The sequence below is a fragment of the Dendrobates tinctorius genome, unplaced genomic scaffold (assembly GCF_039654945.1).
Source record: "Dendrobates tinctorius isolate UK_male_01 unplaced genomic scaffold, ASM3965494v1 ptg000165l, whole genome shotgun sequence".
NCBI classification, from domain to species: domain Eukaryota; kingdom Metazoa; phylum Chordata; class Amphibia; order Anura; family Dendrobatidae; genus Dendrobates; species Dendrobates tinctorius.
The window spans coordinates 4,331,489-4,351,604 of NW_027361832.1; the positions used below are offsets into that span (position 1 = coordinate 4,331,489).

The window sequence follows — 20,116 nt, forward strand, 5'->3', positions numbered from 1 at the left end:
AGAGTTAGAGTGGCCAGATAAGGTCCTCATTCCGGTATTCTGGAGAGTTTTGGCTGGCCATGTGAAGGACGCTCTGGCCACCAGGGAGATTCCCGCTACACTGGAGGAGCTTATCACTGTCTCCACCCGTATAGATCTTTGCTTCGCCGAGCGAAGGTTGGAGCAGGACCAGTGTAGGCAGAGGTTTAGGTTGGCAACTAGTTTTACTAAATCGCTGGAATCTTCCAATCGGGTGTCCGAGCATCAGGGGGCTTCCCGTGAGGGATCCAGGCCCTGGTCCGCTCGAGCACCTGTGAGCTGTCATGTTTGCCGGCAGTCCGGTCACCTTGCCAACCGGTGCCCACAGCAGCTGGGAGAACGCTCGTGCCTACTGGCCGTAGGAGGCGGCGCACTAGAATCAGCGACGTTTTCCTCCAAGCTGTCCTTTAAGGGGACACTTGAGTTTGATTCTTCCACTCTGGCGGTGGAGGTTTGCGTGGATTCCGGGGCAGAGGGCAATTTTTTGTCGTCAGCCTTCGCTCAACGGCACGCTATACCCCTAGTTATGATGTCTACACCAGTCACCGTCAGAGTGGTGAACGGCGCCACTCTACCGTCACAGATAACCCACCAGACTGTCCCCTTGTTACTCTCAGTGGCACCATCTCATCAGGAGACAATATCCCTCCTCGTCATGCCCGAGGGTATTGACCAGGTACTTCTAGGGGTCCCCTGGCTGCGGTTCCACTCCCCCCATATAGCGTGGTCCTCAGGGAGGATTATTGGGTGGAGTAAATCATGTGAGGGTAGATGTCTGAGGAAGTGCGTTCAGGTTGCCTCCACCGAGGTTCCCGCTGATCTCTCCTCGCTCCCCAAACACTATCGACAGTATGTGGACGTGTTCTCCAAAAAGGCGGCGGAGACCCTTCCACCGCATCGCCCCCATGACTGTCCTATTGACCTCTTGCCTGGTGCTGAGCCTCCCCAAGGTCGAGTCTATCCCCTATCTCTCCCGGAGACAGAGGTCATGACTCAATACATCAGGGAGAATCTGGCAAGAGGATTCATTAGGAAGTCAGTGTCACCAGCTGGGGCGGAATTCTTCTTCGTCCAGAAGAAGAGTGGGGAACTACGTCCTTGCATTGATTACAGGGGTCTTAACGCCATCACCGTTAAGAATAAGTATCCTCTGCCCCTGATATCAGAGCTGTTTGATAGGCTATAGGGAGCGAGGGTGTTCTCCAAACTTGATCTGCGGGGAGCTTACAACCTGATTCGCATCCGTGATGGGGACAAATGGAAGACGGCATTTAACACCAGGGATGGGCACTATGAATACCTGGTGATGCCCTTCGGCCTCTGTAATGCCCCGGCCGTCTTCCAAAACTTTGTGAACGATATCTTCCGGGATATGCTTACCACCTCGGTTGTAGTCTATCTGAATGATATTCTCATCTACTCTCCAGATATTGATTCCCACTGGAGAGATGTTTGCAGAGTTTTCGATCGCCTGCGGGCAAACTCCCTCTATGCCAAGTTGGAGAAGTGTGTGTTTGAGCAGGAGTCCTTGCCTTTCCTGGGCTATATCATCTCCGCCCGGGGATTGGCCATGGATCCTGCCAAGCTACAGGCGGTGATGGATTGGCAGGAAAATAATTCTTTCAAAGCGGTGGAGCGCTTTATGAGGTTCATAAATTATTATCGCCAATTCATCCCCCACTTCTCGACTTTGGTAGCACCCTTGGTAGCCCTCACCAAGAAGGGTGCAAATCCCAAGTTGTGATCGGAACCGGTCTCCAAGGCCTTCTCCTCCATTAAGTCCCATTTCGCTAGCGCTCCCATTCTACATCGCCCCGATGTAGATAAGCCCTTCATTCTGGAAGTGGATGCCTCTTCCGTCGGTGCTGGAGCGGTCCTGTTTCAAAAGGATACGCAAGGTCGGAAGCACCCATGCTTCTTTTTCTCCAAGCCCTTCACACCGGCGGAGAGGAATTATGCCATCAGGGACAGGGAGCTGCTAGCGATGAAGTTGGCCTTCTCGGAGTGGAGACACCTCCTGGAGGGGGCTCGCCACCCTTTCCAGGTGTTCACCGACCACAAAAACTTGGTCTATTTGCAAACAGCCCAGCGGCTAAACTCTCGCTGGGCCAGATGGTCTTTGTTCTTTTCCCGGTTCCACTTCACCCTCCATTTTCTCTCCGGGGAGAAGAACGTCCGAGCCGATGCTCTCTCCCGCTCCGTGGTGCCATCAGAGGAAGAGGAGGAGGAGCCTCGGCTGATCGTCCCATCCGAGAGCCTGAGGACTGTGGCTCCGGTTGCCCTTGAGTCAGTACCTCCGGGCAAGACATTTGTCCCTGCCCGTCTGCGACTGGAGATCCTCTCTTGGGCTCATTCGTCCAGGGTGGGTGGACTTTTCGGGACAAAACGGACCTCTGAGCTTTTAGCAAGGACATACTGGTGGCCGCATATGGCCCGTGACGTCAGGGATTATATTCAGGCATGCATCTCTTGCGCCCAGAATAGGTCATCTCGGCAGCGGCCCACTGGGCTTCTTTTTCCTCTGCCGGTAGCGGACAGGCCCTGGGAGATGGTCGGTATAGACTTTGTGGTGGGGCTACCCAAGTCCAGTGGCAGCACGGTCATTTGGGTTGTCACCGACCATTTCTCTAAGATGGTGCACTTGGTACCTCTCTCCCGGTTACCTTCTGCGCGGGGCCTGGCAGTGTTGTTCATTAAGCACGTTTTCCGCCTGCATGGCATGCCGGACAAGATTGTCAGTGACCGGGGTCCTCAGTTTGCGTCACGGTTTTGGAGAGAGCTTTGTTCCCTGCTCAGCATTGAGCTGAATCTCTCCTCGGCCTATAATCCCGAGATGAACGGGTTGGTAGAGAGAGCCAACCAGACCCTGATCACATATCTTCGACATTTTGTCTCGGCCAGGCAGGACGACTGGGCATCCTTGCTGCCGTGGGCAGAGTTCGCTTTGAACAATGCTGTGGCCGACCCCACCGGTCAGACCCCATTCCTCCTAAATTACGGTCAGCATCCGCGCATCCCGGTGCCCATGCCCGTGTCATCCACCGACTCCAGGGTGGCAGACTGGGCGGTGGAGGCACGCAACATTTGGGATCGCACCCAGGATGCTATCCGTGCTTCCAAGAGTGAGGACCTCCGCTGACGCACACCGGCGCCCTGCTCCGACTTTTGCCCCTGGCGACTTGGTGTGGCTCTCCGCCTGAAACATCAGGCTGCGGGTAGAGTCCGCTAAGTTCGCAACATGCTACATTGGCCCCTTCAAGGTCCTCGAGCAGATCAGCTCTGTGGTCTACCGTCTGGCCCTTCCACCACACTTGGCTATCTCTGATACATTCCACGTGTCCCTCCTTAAGCCTGTTCACTTGTCCCGGTTCTCCGAGTCATCTGCCAGGACATCAGACTTGTCTTCGGACGAGTTTGAGGTCAATGCCATCGTGGGATGCAAGGTGATGCGGGGCAAAAAGTTTTATTTGGTGGATTGGAAGGGTCATGGTTCAGAGGCTTGGACCTGGGAGCCAGTGGAGAAAATCCACACTCCTCTTCTCATTGCGAAGTTTGAGCGCAGCGAGGCTCAGAGGAAAGGGGGCCCTAGGAGGGGGGGTAATGTTAGGCGTCGGATTTCTGTCGCTGCACAGCGAGAATCCCGAGCCTTACTTCCAGCGGTCTCCCATTCCTCTCCAGCCACAGAGGAGGTTGCTCAGCTCTGCCCAGACCAGCTCCGTGGGCACCTCTGGCGCAGCTATGACAATACAGTACATGCTGCTCAGCAGCGAGATTCTCCAGGGACTTAGTCCCCAGGTCGGGCCACTGAGCATGCCCGTGGAGTGATCTCCCATTGGAGATCGAAGGTCACGTGCTCAGGTCCTGCTCCTGTTCTGATTGGCCCATCCGAGAAGCCAGGAAGGTCCCGGACGCTCGCGGCTATAAAAGGTCTGAATGGCCGCTCAGCCATGCGCTAGGATAAGACTGTATTTACAGACTATGTGGAGTGAGTGATGTATGCACGCATGAATGTCTCTGGTGAATGACTCATTAAGAAACCCCTACCCTTGGTACGCATGTGTTGTGCAGCCTAGCCTGCTAGCGCCCAGGCTTAGGCGTAGGTAGGACAGAGGTTGAGTCAGGCATCAGTCCTCACCAGGGACTCGGCACGCCTCAGTGCATGTGCTCCATAGCCAGTGTCTATAGCGGCGTTTGCGGCAGCGACGTCACGCGTTCAGTGGGCCTAGAAGGACTCTAACCCCGTGTCCTTGGGGTAGAGTTCTGTGGCCGTACACTGTGCGCTCTTTTGGCCGGGCTCTGTGAGCTTAACAGGCTCCGGCATTTACGTTCAGCGGTTGTGCGGCTCTGTGCATTAACAGAGTTCGCCCCTGTTCACATTGGGTTACGCAACCCACGTGTGACTGGTTTCACACCGCTTAAGTCTTCCACCATTACTTAGCAGCAGTGTACCACCTCTGCACGGTGGACCCCGGGCTGCGAACGCACCTACTATTATTTTATAATTTGGTGCGTTCCGCCAGCCCTAACAGCCACAATACTGTCTGGAGTAATATACTGTCCATTTTTGGAGCTATTGGAGAATTTAAAATGGATATCAGTCATATGATGTAAGAAGTGAAGTATTTTTCATTGTACTATACAGCTATTTCTCTGCCGTATCAGAGGATCATGAATTGTGGCATGTGTTAAAGGAGCCCAGTGACACTCTTTGGCCCTGGGCCCACGAAAATCTGGAGCCAGCCCTACCGCCCCCCTACAACTTTAGCCAAATAACCCCCAGTTTTCAATGCCTAACTATTATTATAAAGTAAATTAAGGTTGACAAGCTTAAGTAATAAGAATTGATGTTTTTGGCATTAAAATGGGCACTGTAGGTGTGTTTCCTGTCCTCTACTCACTGCCGACTTTTCTTCCCCATTGACTTGCATTGGGTTTCGTGTTTCAGTCGGCCTTCGACTTTTCACGATAATCGGCCGATTGCGTTCGACTCAACTTTTGCGAAAGTCGGGTGTTCCGAACCCGACTCGACCCGAAAAAAGGGAAAGTCGCTCATCTCTAGTCTTGACCATATTTGACTACATGTCGACCTGATTATGCCAGAAATGGTAGATCTTCCAATGAGAAACTCATGGTGGAGGGCGGCATAAGACAGGCCAGTGGAAAGGAAGCTGAAGAACAACAGAAATGGAACATTTTAGAATGCACAAATTAACAAAATACCAGGAACATACATACCAAACTTATTAGTGATTCATATCTACTAACACACATATATTTGGTCGCACAATCACTACGTGATATTCAGTACATATTACATATAACATTCTGGTCTGTAAGTTTAAAAATATCTGGAATAAGATATATCCTGGTGCGTAAGCCGCCGAACTCTGGCTCCCAATTCTTCAATTATAAACAATACTTTTCTGTTGTATTGTTGGCTCTGGCCGACCCTCAATACAAGTTTATAATTGTTGACATTGGGGCCTATAGAAGGGGGGGAGACTCTAGAGTCTTCAATACTTCCATTATGTCTCGGCGGCTACGCACCAACCAGTTGGATCTACCACCACCACGCCAGCTACCAGGCTCAACTCAAGAATCAGTCCCTTATGCCCTTGTCGCAGATGAGGCGTTTCAGTTACCGCGCAATGTCATGAGGCCATATCCCCGACGCAACCTGGACCACCGGGGCAGAATTTTTAACTTGCGCCTATCACGTGCTCGGCGACTGGTGGAGTGTTCCTTTGGCATTCTTTGTGCCAAATGGCGGGTACTCCAGTCTGCCAGTCAGCTGAGTGAACAAAATGTAAATGAAGTAATTAAAGCATGTGGCGTTGGCCATAACTTCACCAGGATACCTGATTGTTCCTTCTCTGCTGGTGTTGTGCGTGGGTCAGACAATGTACGTAGGGCGAGACCACCTATCAACCCTCAACGTAGACCGCTCTCTGGGCTCAAAGTGCGTGATATTTTCACAAATTACTTTACGTCACCTGAGGGGGAAACTTCTTGGCAAGAGCATGCTGTGTCTATGTTATAATTTTTTGGTTTATGTCTGTCTAAATATATATATATATTTAAACCCCTTCTGATTCTATGACTGTTGAATTGCATTGGTAAGCGTATGTTAGCATGCTGACACCTTTTTTTATAATTGAGACAGAGACGTAAAATGTAGTAGACAAAAGATTACTTTTGCCTTATTTTTTTTTTTTTTTTTTGAAAAACACATTATTGCCGTATGATAAATGTGGCAATGGGCCAAATTGGCCTTTGTGCAGATGCGAAAAATGGGAACAGAAAACATTTTCTGACAAACAAAACAACCACAAAACCATTAGGCAATACCAAAATGGCAACATTATAAATTTTGGTAGGTCGGGGGAGGAGAAGGCGGAAGACCAGCCTGTGTTTGCTGCTGGCTACTTTGCCCAGCTTGGCCATCGCCCTGTGTGGGGGCATACTGTTGCCCATGATGTGGGTAGTGTACTGCCTCCTGTGATTGTGGTTGGTACTGGGCAGACTGATACTGGAGAGGGGCCTCTTGTTGGGGCTGGTAGGCCAGTGGCTCATAACCACCAAAATAGCCATGTCATCCCCAACCAGGTTGGGACCCGCCTCCAACACTGGGTGGGAACAAGTGGCCATATTGGTGAGGTTGGCTAGAGCCAGACATAGGTGGCTGGTGTTGGAAAGGTTGGGTAGGGGGAGGAAGGGGGTGAGGTGTAGGCCCACGTATTTGAGGATCCTCAGAGCCTGCTTGAGCAAGCATGTGTGTGGGGTGTCTAAGGCGCATCAGATTCCTGGAGGAAATCTGCCACCTCTCCAGATATTCAAATAACTCATATGGGGTATTGGCGTGTGTGCTTGCATCAAGCAGGATCTGAAAACATCCTCGAATACGTAGCCTCACCTCACGGGAAAGGGCCCGAAGATAACGGGCCAGGCTGCGTGAGTATGCCTCCTCGCCATCATCATTATAGACTCTAGCCAGATAGTTCAGTACCCCTGTGTCAACATTGGTACGGGTATCTTGGGCAGGGATCTGGCGCCTTCTCCTTCCTCGCCGGGATGGTCCAGCAGGCTGTGGGGAGCCCTGGATCTGGCCAGTTGGGCTGCTGCTGATGTTGCCCTGCTCCTCCTGTATGGATGATGGTGCAGCAGCAGACGGTCCTGCTTGTGGATGTGGTCCTGGTGGTGGGGTTTGTGGTACAGGCACTGGGTTTTACCGAGAGGAATCTTCACCCATGCTTCTTGGAGGGGGAGAATATGGGCCAAACACCTCTTCCCCTACAGACCCAGGATCTATGATGGGCTCTGTATCTGAGCCAGTTCCTCTCTCCGTAAGGTTAGACTGAGTTCTGTAATGAAATAGAACAGAGCCAAAAAGAAATCAATTTTTTTGGCCCGGTAAAGTATCGGTGTAATGTGGTGTGAGGTATTTACTTACGGTCTCAGATCCAGAATTGGAGCGAGGAAGGAGAGGCGGTCATAATAGATATATTTCCTCTTTATGTAGCTCGCATCACCACTCCTGGCACGCTGCTGACGTTCCCGCCTGTATTGGTCGCGGATACTGCGCCACCGTCTCATCACATCTTCCACTGCAATGTGACAGGAAATATTCTCAATTTTACATTTTTGCTAGGTCAAATTTGTTACCAGTAGTCTAGGCATGTGGCCTTCTGGGGTGTGCTTTCTACCCAGGGTGGCATATCTAATTGGGGCATCCAGGCCAGATACACAGGGTCACAATAGTTCAGGTATCAAGTAACTACACTTAATAACTTGGTTGGCTAGGAGGATGAGGAGCTTGTGGCCTGGGCAAAATTATTGCAGTGTCAAACCATGTGTCACATAAAAATCTACCCGCCTCATGAGGCAAAAAGTCCAAGCACAGGAAGGGGAGGGGGGGCTGATTCTAAATGCCTTTTTTGATGTGAGGTAATTTTAAACAGTTTTTGGGTTGTACTTACTCAGTTGCTGCTGCTCCTCACGTGGCCGATCACCAAAATCATGGAACATCTGGCGACATATGCGGCCCATGGCGCCTCCTTTCTTGCCCGGTTGGCATAATGGGCATCACGTTGGTCCCAGATTTCCGGGCGCTGCTGCACTAATACAATAAGCATCTCCACATTGAGGAAATATGGCGCCATGACGCTGCTGTACTCCGTGGAGGCGTACTTCCTGGATGTCTGGAGCGCTTTTTGAACTCATTTGCATGTCTAAGCTTCCTGATGATGGATTGGCCCATTTCCTGTTACCAGCCAAAAGACCTGCGTAATTCTCGCAAGTCACATGTGTGGTCCGTGTGTAATCCGTATTTTTTGTGCACCCATAGACTTGCATTGGCGTACTACGGCATGCTGCGATTGGCACGGACCGTAGAATACAGACGAGAAATATACGGCTGGTGCGAGGTACCCCATAGAGAATCATTGGTCCATGTGTAATGCGTGCTTTTAACGCCTCTCACTCGTCCGTATTCCTCTCTAGTGTGACCCCGGCCTTAGGGGAACAATAGCGTTTACTGCTGAGATCTTTTATTTATGGTGTGATTCATTAGGCATTGTGGTATGAAACTTGTAGATACCTTCGTGGCTATAATAGTGTCCATCAGAAATACTCTCTGGTTGCCGGTTCACATGGGTAGGCATTACTGATGAGCGAGCGTGCTCGGACAAGGTGTCATCTCAGCATGTGTTAACTGAGTGTCTCTTTAGCATGCTCGAATAATATGTTTGAGTCCCCGCGCCTCCATGTCTCGCGGATGTTACACAGCCGAAACACATGGAGGGATTACCTAACGGTGGTAGACATGCAGGGATTACCTAAGGCCAGTTTCACATTTGCGCTTCAGGGCGCAGCGACGGCCTGCGCACGGCCGCCACTAAGCCCCGCCCCCTGCCGCGCCTCTGCCGGTAGCTCCGCCTCTGGGCGCATGACGCTGCATGCGTCCCCTATGTTTATCACTGAGGACGCATGCCGTGCGCAGTATGCGTTTGGCGGCGCCTGCGTCCTTTTGACTGTGCGCCGAGCGCAACCAAATTGCAACAGGTTGCATTTGGCGCTGGTCGGCGCACTGTCAAAAGGATGCAGGCACCGCAAAAACGCATACTGCGCACTGCCTGCGTCCTCAGTGATAGATAGGGGACGCATGACGCATGTAGCGTCATGCGCCCGGAGGCGCGGCTTAGCAGCGGCCGTGCGCAGGCCGTCACTGCGCCCTGAAGCGCAAATGTGAAATCAGCCTGTCAGCAGTGAGACATGCAGGGATGGCATAACAGCCGCGAGACAAGCTGGGATTGCCTAACAGCTGCGAGACATGCAGGGACTGCCTAACAGTTGCGAGACATGCAGGGATTGCCTAACAGCTGCGAGACATGCAGGGATTGCCTAACAGCTGCGAGACATGCAGGGATTGCCTAACAGCTGCGAGATATGCAGGGATTACCTAACAGCTGTGAGACATGCAGGGATTGCCTAACAGCTGCGAGACATGCAGGGATTGCCTAACAGCTGCGAGACAAGCAGGGATTGCCTAACAGCTGCGAGACAAGCAGGGATTGCCTAACAGCTGCGAGACATGCAGGGATTGCCTAACAGCTGCGAGACATGCAGGGATTGCCTAACAGCTGCGAGATATGCAGGGATTACCTAACAGCTGTGAGATATGCAGGGATTACCTAACAGCTGCGAGACATGCAGGGATTGCCTAACAGCTGCGAGACATGCAGGGATTACCTAACAGCTGCGAGACAAGCAGGGATTGCCTAACAGCTGCGAGACAAGCAGGGATTGCCTAACAGCTGCGAGACATGCAGGGATTGCCTAACAGCTGCGAGACATGCAGGGATTGCCTAACAGCTGCGAGACATGCAGGGATTGCCTAACAGCTGCGAGACATGCAGGGATTGCCTAACAGCTGCGAGACATGCAGGGATTGCCTAACAGCTGCGAGACATGCAGGGATTGCCTAACAGCTGCGAGACATGCAGGGATTGCCTAACAGCTGCGAGACATGCAGGGATTGCCAAAGGCTATGTGCAAACGTAGCAGAAAATTTCTGCTTAAAAACCTGACTCCCTTCCCAGAAACCGCGGGGTTTTTTCTGCGTTTTTTCCCGTGCAGTTCCTGACACATAGAACTAGCCAGAAATGCCGAAAAATCTTGCCAATAAATCCCCTATAAAAAACGCTAAAAACAAGCTTCCCATTCATTTTTATGCATTTTGCACTTTTTGTGCATATAAAAAAACGCTTTGCGGTAAAAAACGCAGCATGTTCTTTAATTTTGCGGATTTTTCCACATTTCTTGCTATTTCTATTTGTCAGGAACCGTGTGGAAAAAAACGCATAAAAACTGTGCATTTTTTGTGCAGAAAAAAATCTGCGGTTTCTGGGAAGGGAGTCAGGTTTTTAAGCAGAAATTTTCTGCTATGTGTGCACATAGCCTAACAGCCGGGAGACATGCAGCAGTGGGGATTCGAACATACAACATATTCTTCAAGCATGCCGGAGACATTTGGCTAGCACACGAGCATGCTCATATAACACTTTATCTGAGCACACTCGCTCATCATTAGTGGTGAGGTGTTACTATTCTACTTTTCCTCTGACTGCTCCGCTCCTGGTTTTGTCTTACAAATACTGAGGTAAAAAACTGACCAAATCCTGACCGTGTGACCGCGGCCTACATGGCCACACTAGGCACCAACTTCAGGGAATGGGCTTTGCTCAAGCAGCTTTTTCAGTGTAAAGTTTGGCAGAAATATTCCTATTAGGTTGGTAAAGGTGGTCCTGAGCATGGTGCCCCCCATTCCTGCCCCTTAGTAATCCTCCCCTTTTTTTACCTCAGTGTTTTGCATGTGAAATTGTAATAAGAAAAGAAAGAAATGTGGATTGTAGAGGAGGAGGAGGGAGATGTGAGGAGGAGGAGGAGGAGGAATGTCACTTCCTGCGCTGCTGCTCATTCTCCCGGGTTTTAGCTAGGAGTCGCACTTCTCCATCTGTACAGATCGCTGAGGAGACTGAGGGAGGAACAGACGGAAGGGGGGAGAGGAGCGCACGGAGCCGGAGCCTCACTCTGCAGCCGCACAGTCCGGGGGAGAGCGGGAGAAGTGCGCTGTGATATCCGAGTCCTGTCACCGGCGGCGGTGCGCTGTGCTCTGCTGCAGCGCCCGGGCACACAGGAGGCAGACATTGCCGGGGAGTCCTACAGCAACAAGTGAGGAGAGCGGCACAACTTTCCCCTGTGTCTCTGGAGTCACCCGCAGCCGGGAATCATGAGGAATATGTGGCTACTACTAAGCTTCGCCGCGCTGGTGTCTGCGGAGACGGTGAGCTGCTGCGTGGGCTTCATACCCAATAGTGTACATAGTAACAGTGTCGGGTCTGCACACTACAAGTCCCAGGATGCAGGCTGTCAGGGCGTGCTGGGAGTTGTAGTTCCTTAGATGAAGTCTCGGTGGGCTAATGTGTAGCCGAGAAGCAGATGCTGCGGGAAGCTTCTGCTGCTTTTCTCTACAATTCTTGAAGCATTTTGTAGACTCCTTATTACAAAAAAAGTTGTTTTTCTGGGTCCCATAGAAAAGGGGGGAAAGTGCAAAACCTTAAAGAGTCATTCACAACATTGATGATGTCTGTAGAGGGCTTAATGGCGGAGTCTAATAACGAGGTGTCTGGGGTCAGGCAGCAGAGTTCTGGCTGCTTGTATCTGGTCACTTTAGGATCATGTCATAGGATTTCAATTTCTGATATTTTGGTTTTTTAATTAATAGGATTTTACTTTTTCCCCACATCAAATCATTTTAATAGGGTTTTGATTGCACGTTTTTATTAGTTTTTAGGTTTGTTTTACTGAATTTCACTTACATCCAATCTGTTTAGGATTATTAGGCTTGTCCCTGGACGTGTCTGATCGGTGTGGGATTTTTAGGCTATCTCCTGCTTGGGTTCAATTGGTATAAAATTATTAGGGCTGCTCCCGGTCGGATACGATTGGTTTGGATTATTAGGATTGCTCCTGGTTTTATGCAATTGGTTGGAATCATATTGTGTTTTTTTTTTTTTTTTTTTTTTTTTGGTTTTTCTTTTCAGTTTGTATCTAATCATTTGGGGATCATATACGTAGCAGGGATTAATTTGATCCCATCAGTAAAATCTCACCGATCAGAGTCCGAAATGCAACAAACGTCATCTTGGCTCGTTACGTGTGACGGGTAATAACCCAACCCTAATGATGGATGAAAGTGGTTATGTGACACCATCAGATTCCAAACGGCGGATTGGATCTCGTCTGCGTGGCTGTGGGATTGGATCTCGTCTGCGTGGCTGTGGGATTGGATCTCGTCTGCGTGGCTGTGGGATTGGATCTCGTCTGCGTGGCTGTGGGATTGGATCTCGTCTGCGTGGCTGTGGGATTGGATCTCGTCTGCGTGGCTGTGGGATTGGATCTCGTCTGCGGGATTGGATCTCGTCTGCGGGATTGGATCTCGTCTGCGGGATTGGATCTCGTCTGCGGGATTGGATCTCGTCTGCGGGATTGGATCTCGTCTGCGTGGCTGTGGGATTGGATCTCGTCTGCGGGATTGGATCTCGTCTGCGTGTCTGTGGGATTGTCTTCTGATCGTAGGAGATGGATTCTCCTATCCATTCCCCAACCGAAGTGATCGGTATTAATGTAAAGTACATGGTGTGGACTGGAGACCCCGGTGCCCCCTGTGGCGTACGTACCCCAGAAGGGTGCACCCCATGTCTCTAGGGGCTCTGCGGCACATTGTATGGTCGTAGCACTGAGTCGGGGGCACTTGATATGTTACATTTAGCGACTGTCATTCTGTTGTGATCTATAACCTGCGTCCATATAAAAAGTTGTTTCTTGCGGAGTTGATCGTTTCCATGGAACGCCATCATCAGTCATGGAATTGTAAAAGACTGATGTTACAAAATGCCATTAGGCTGAAAATATTCTGGACTGGGCTGATGACTGATCCTGTACACAAGCTTTTTGTGGTATTTGAGGGGGGGGGGGGGGGGGGTCCCTTTAAGAGCTGCTTAAGTTTCAGTAACTTATTAATTGATGGCTGGAAGAATTAAGCCCCCCTAGTGCTTCAGCTGTGTTTAGGATATCCAGCGCCCCTCCCCCGCTTCCTACCCTCCAGATTCCCCCCTTTTGTTGACAGAGCCTGCAGACCAGCGCTCTCTGGAAACTTGTTTGGAGAGTCCCAGTTTGTAATGGGAGGGGGCATTGGCTGCAGCTTTTTGTGCTGTTTTGGGTGTTTTTTTTTGTTTTTTTTTGTTTTTTTTTATTCATGCAGATTTGGTTATAGATGCCCTGGATAGCCTGACATTGCGTGTGCTTACCAGTAGGAAATCAGATTAATTTTATTTATTTTATTTTTTTTGCTGTTTTTAGTGAATGTCATCCAAGACCTCAGGGCAGTTGTGAAAATTTTCCGACATCTCGTGGTGTTCGTTTTTTTTTTTTTGTTTTTTTTTTTCTCGTTTAAACCCATTAGTTTATAGGAAAGAACAACACAGATTGCAATCAGAATGTTGACTGCAGGGTCCTGCCCTGGAGTGCAGACTGTCTAGACTGCCGAGAGCTTGTGAAATCCCGACAAACTGCAGCTCTGGAGGAAAGTGCGCCTATTCCATGCTTATTCTCCTAATCTGTCCTATAGAACATACTGGATCCTGGACTATGTTCTTATATGGCTGCACCGCTGCTCCCGGGTTACTGCAGCAACGTATTCTGCAGTGTCGTTCCTGTTCCCAGTTGGACCTGATATAAAGGTCCCGTACGTATTAGATTAGTAGCGTTCCATGACAGCCGTTTGTGTATGGGGCAGTGACTGGGGGAGCATTACATTCAACCCTTTTAATCCTGTGGGAAATGATCCTCAATCAGAGGTCCCTGGCAGCTGCTTGCACCCCTTTCGATATTGGAAGCACGTGCACAATCATCCAAACTGAGCGTTCATGTGTTCTCAGCAAGGACAGCTACCTGTCCGTTTTGGCTGGACTGGGTGATGTAAAGTGTATTAGGGACCTGGGACCTCACGACTCTCCAGGTGGATCATGTTGGAGATGAGAAGGGTTGGACATATTGGATTTCAACTCCAAATCATTGGGAATTTCCTCTTGGGAGAGAAGCCACAGCCGGTCAGGTGTGACCATTATTTCCCTCCCCCACCCCTATGCAGACCACATATGCCAAGCATGCATGTCTATGTGGTATCAGAAGAAGTTGTCGTGAGATGTTGGTGTCGACAGCCACCTGCCAGATATCGACAGGTCTCGCGCATGTCCGGTGTGTTCTTTCACCAGTTCTGCTACCTAGTCTGCCAGATGGGCACAAGACCTGGCAAGTTGCCATTGGAACCAGATCAGGAGATGCCAATGCGCAAGTGAGAGGTGCTGCATAATTCCTTTAATTTCAGAGTATTGTAGTAGAAATCATGGAATAAACCAACTCCTTTTTGTGTAGATCCTTATCTTCTCCTGTTGCCCAGCCACAAATATTGGTATTTTACACTACAGCAGGCCTGGACAAATCGTGGGAAATTCTCTGAGACAGCCGCACACTTTAGAAGCCAACGCCTGATTGTGCTCCTCTAACCTAAGACCTCTTTCAGACACCGGTGATTTTTGTCTTGTCACTTTTCACCATTAGTAATTTAAAGGTATGGGAAGAAGACCTTAGACGCGCACTCTGCTCTTTAGGCCACAACAACAAATACAGTATAATTCTAGAAGACCATATAGCTGGGAAGAACTAGGGTCCCATGCCCCCCTGTCTGTAAAAATGGCGACGCGTGATTGTTTGGACCCCCAGAGATCACATTATTTCCAGGACTGGTGATTAGTGTTTTATAAATTACTTTTGTCCATAACTTCATAAAAGTAGATAGCTGTCAAGGTTTAATTTTCTTGATTAAAGAAAACCAGAAAGAGAAAAAAAAAAAATCTGACAACCCCCCCCGAAACTGTAGTGATAAACCCTATAGGGTCTGACAGTCTTTCAGTCGAAATTAATTTTTCTGCTAGCGATGGTTCATGTGAAACTTCTTTTGTAGCTTCTCACTGTATCCGCTTTCAGGCCTTTAATCATGGGGTATCGATGTTGGACTCTTAGGGGGGCTTTTACACTTTGCATGAGACTCGCCCATAGAATTCAATGGATCCGGTCAAAAAACCCCATATACTTTATAAACTGCATTTTTTTTTTTGGGTGGTTGTGGAGTGAACGCCTCCTTACTATGCGTAGAACAGAAATTCAGCTCAACGTCTGTGGAATTTTAGTAAATGTTAGATATTTTTCAATCTATAAGAGAAATTATGTAGAAAATCAATCTGATTAACAAGTCTCCATGTTCAACAATATGAAGGGGGGGTTGCGTTTTGTTTTTGTTTGTTTTTTTAATTCATATTTTGTTTTAACAAAGGTTCTGGAAGCAATTGAGGGAAAATGAGATTCCTGAACAAAACCAGCTGCGCTCTTGGCTCCCATTGCTAAAACCGTCTATTGTATCATCCACTGTGGAGACTTTTGGCTTCTCATATAGTATGAAGCTGTGGTTGGGGTACTGCCAAAGCTCTGCCCACCGTGATGGCCAATTCCCAAGCAACTTTGTTTCACAATCTTGTGGCCATTGGCCCCCATCGCTGGTGGGCGGGGATTCTGTTGTACTCTTGTTTACCTATCTTGCCTAAAATTCTCAATTTCACCTAAAGGTGTTGTGAGCTCATTTTCGGGTTTGCTTCTGGTGAGGGTTATGGAGCTGGCTGTGCTGACAAAGGAGTAGTGAGTTCTCTATGTGAACTCCCTCTGTTGGTGAAGGGAGGTAATGAAGCTGATCTAAATGGCAGAGACCGGCCATCTGAGGAAGAGGACTGCGATTGGACATCAGGAGTTTCTGATTGGATTTAAGGCAGCCGACTCCCTAGTTTCTTGCTGGTGATTTTTCCTGACTGTGGCTCCTGGTTTCCAGTTTGGTTCCTGCCTTCCTAAAGCTAAGTTTTCTCTGCTATTGTTCATATGAGTTTTTGACTGGTTTACTTAGTTTTTGTGTTCAGCCAGCCCTGGCTGGGACTGGGCTGAATCCCCATTTTTGTCTCTGATCAGTTGATCTCTTTTGCTCTGTCTTCAGAATATACCTGAGTGCTGATATAGTGATTTGAAGTCTAGCGACTTCAGGGCCTTTTTCTATCAGACGTGTTGGACATTTTTTTTTCCTGTCCTTTCTAGTTAGCGAGGGCTCCATCGTTTGCTCAGCCTATCTTTCTACCTGTGTCTGTGTTTTCATCTTGTTTCACCGACAATGCATGTTGGGGGCTGTCTATTGCTTTGGGGTCTGCTCTGGGGCAGTTTAGATTTTCCCTTTCTTTCTTTAGGCTTATTTAGTTCTCTGGCTGTGACGAGGCGTCTAGGACCACCGTAGGCACGCTCCACGGCTACTGCTAGTTGTTGTGGATAGGATCAGGGGTCTGCAATCCGCTAGTTACGTCTCCGGTTTTCAGGGCTTAGCTTGCTTTTTTTTTTTTTTTTTTTCCTTCTTGGTGACTCATTCATAACATAAAGGTCTCCATACACAATGGACTAAAGTTGGCTCAACCGGCCGATTCCGTCAGGTTATGCCAACCATCTGATATGTGAACTGTTCCCTAGCGGAGGATGATGGGGAGAGACAAATCGGACAGTTTATATTTAACCTAATTTGTGCTCAGGCAGGATAAGCCGATGTCGTCATGGGCCAATGGAGGGGTCATGAGAACTTTCATTCCTGATCGTTGACCTGTGTAACCGTGGCAGCAATCGGATCACATGGGGGAGTTCGTGGTGTGTGTATATGTAGATGTCAGTGGTTTATCTGCTCAAAAACTACTCCACCCTTGTACACGATCTATATCTAGAATTGAAGTCCATCCCTGTTCAAGTGAGCAGAATTGTGCTCTGTGGAACGGACCGTGAATTCCCAGAATGACCACGGGTCTCCTGACTCCACAGCCGCTGCCGGTCTGGGAACTCGCCCAGGGTGTGATACTCGGATGTCTGAACTCGGCACAAGGCTTCACTTACGTGGTTATATTAGAGATTGATGGGAAACTGGAGATTTTTCTTGATTTTTAAAAAGGGATCCGATCCTACTAGAGAATTGCCTTTAACCTTTTCAAAACTGGCGCATTTTTGGTACTATGTCTTATGGTGCTATACTCTGGTATAGTCGTTTATATCTCCACCGCACGGTGTAATGGGACCAACTATTCCAGCTTGGGACAAGCGTCAAGTGGGATAAATACAGCCAGGAACTCCACAAAGTACGGTATGTCTCCTCCCGCCAGCATCATCCGTTTGTGGGTAGCTACAAAATGCCGATGACACCGCGCAGTTTTATTTTTCCAGCTACAGCCAAGAATTAATTCTAAAAATAGGCGGTTTAGGCTAGGAAAGAAAAACTGCACCGAAGTGTCCGTGTGAACCAGGCCATCTACCTTTGTGTGAATGACATTAGTGGATCTTTGGATAAGCTGCTTTTTGTTTTTTTTTCTAATCTGTAGAGTTTAGGATTAATGGCCTTTTAAGGTTAGTGCTACTGTCTGACTTCTTTTTTTTTTTTTTTTTTCTTTATATTGATTTTTAAAGCACTTGACTTCTATTTTCAGTTTTTCTTGTGGTTTTAATATTTTACAATTTTTAATACTTCTGATGAATGAAGAAACAATGCTCCCATTATTATTGGCTTCAGCTTGTAAAATTCCGGGGACTTTGACATCTGTTCAGTCGCAGTGCAGTCGTCCCAGGCCAGATAAGTATAACCGGTCCTCTCGGTCAACATTGCCTGACAGTTTCCATGATGTGCAGTTTGTTTTGCGGCAGTAGTTGCCTGTGACCAGTCTGAGGAAGCAGTGATGGTGGCGATCGCAATGTATCCTTCATGACCAAAACCTAAATCTTTAATGCCTAATCGTGGTGGGCCCTGAAGAAGTAGTGAAAAGTATGTCAGTCTGGAACATGTGGATATTTTCCCATCATGGTAGTCTTTTAAGGTGGTGTACATGTGTGGTAGCTCCAGGCATAGCAGCTTGGTCAGGTCACTTGGTTCCATGCCTCCAAGACAAGGGCCTCTCAACAGGACGCCAGCACAGACTCTCTACACCCGTGCCGTAGTAGTTCATTGGCAAAATCGCCTTTTGGGGGCAAATCTACAAAACAGAGCAGAGAGAGCGCGGACCACTGGAGTTCGGGGAGTTTAGTTTTCGTCAAAAAATTGAAAGGATCAACACGCCCTGTTGAGACCAGGGATAATCAACAAGTAGGAGGAGTCAAAGGCGCGCCAGCCACAGGGAGTAATCGGCAGCCAGGCTACTAAGTAGGGAGTTTCATCTTGCTTGGTCAGCTATTTTTAACATGTTTGCGGGTAAGGAGATGAAATGGGACAACCCCTATTAATGTTAACGTGATATTCTTTTCTAAATAGAAGTTTTAGACCAGGCTATGGGAACACGGGAATAGTTTTCAGGGAGGTAATGCCACCATCTCTCTCGCCCTGCCATTCTCTGTGCAGACATCTGCAGTGTGGTCCCATTCGAGTGAATGAGGCGGCCTACAGGCTAAAACTCTACTGTGCCTGGTAAACCAGCATTGTGGACCTTTGCCGATCCCTCGGGAATCATTGCGGCAACTAGAGGACAGACCACCACTGATCTTGGGCCGTTACTTTACAAAATGTGATATCCTGTAGTCAGTTTATCAGGGACCCCTTATAGCAAAAGATTAATGGACAACCACTTTTGAGGGTCCCCCCCTCAAAATAACCTCATTGCACCTTAAGCCGTGAGTACAGGACACCATCCTTTGTGGAATCATTTCTCGCTTTGCACCCTACAATTTCTTTTGTGTCCCGTTCACACGGCCTTAATCCCCGAGATTTGCCCTATGATTGCGTGTCCGTCCTTTTCCCTATTTTGTCCTTCAGGGCTTCAAAGCGTCCCTGGTCCTCCAGGTCTCCACGTAATCCAGATGTCAGTGATCTCGCTGGGGAGGGATGGGTGGCCTAATGTCTTTCTGTAAGTCACAGAATGAATCCAGTAAAAAAAAAAAAAAAGCGGAGTCTTATTTTCTTAGGTGTCTGCCTAATGGGAGGTGGTAAATTCCAGCTTACTATAAAGCCATGATGGATGGAAAGAAAACTCCTGCAGGCGATGGGGGGCTGTTTATGAGACGCGATTACCTCAATTTAGGTCTCCCGTATGTTTTGGAACCTTTCTTTGCCTGCCTCTCCCTTCTCCACTTTGAGGAAAAAAATATTTTCTCTTTTTTTTTTTTTTTTTTTTTTTTTCCTCCTAGGTTTCAGGGGATGAAAATTAGATCTGTCTGTTTGGTCTAAGAATGTTTATACTCAAAGGGGATGTGTGCGAAAAAACATTACTGCCGCCTTTTAGAAACAGCACCACTCCTGTTTAAAGGATGAGTGCATTATTGCAATGCGATTGCAGTCGCTTAAATAATCTGCAATACCACTGACAGCCCATGGGCTAGAGAGGCGCTGTTTCTTAAGACACATACCATATTTTTGTTATTTCACTTTAAGTGTATCTGTTATCAGGTATTTTGCTATTTAATTTGAGAGCAGCGTAATGTAGAGCAAGAAAGCCTGATTAGTGATGTCACTTATCAGGCTGCATGTTTTAGTTTCAATACAATCAGTGTTTTATCAGCAGGAGATGAACACTGCTGGACTAGGTCTCATATGCACAGCAGTCCAGCTAATCTATGTAACCCCGCCACTGATTGGCAGCTTCCTGTGTACAATCAGAGGTTTGGGCGGGATTACACACAGCTCAGGATTCTGACCACTCCTACATCTACAGTAGAGAAAACGAATTCTAACAAAACTGCACCAAGCAGCCCAGTAAGTGATACATCCCTGGAATCAGGCTTTCTTGCTCTATATAATGCTGCTTTCAAATTACATAGCAAAATACAGCTGACAGACTCCCTTTAAATCTCACTGAAAAATGAGATCTTAATTCCTCAATTCTAGAACAATTAGACCTAATATTTTGGACACACTTAAGATTTGAACCTAGAA

General features: G+C 48.4%; 1 protein-coding gene across 1 annotated transcript in view; it reads left to right on the forward strand.

Annotated features, from left to right (window-relative positions):
- The first annotated feature begins 10,934 nt into the window (after nucleotides 1-10,934).
- SDC2 (syndecan 2) overlaps nucleotides 10,935-20,116 on the forward strand; it is an 85,282-nt gene continuing 76,100 nt past the window's right edge. The window contains exon 1 of the mRNA XM_073550428.1: nucleotides 10,935-11,359. Within this exon, the coding sequence (XP_073406529.1) occupies nucleotides 11,306-11,359 (54 nt within the window). The 5' untranslated portion in view covers nucleotides 10,935-11,305. The remainder of the gene's footprint in view (nucleotides 11,360-20,116) is intronic.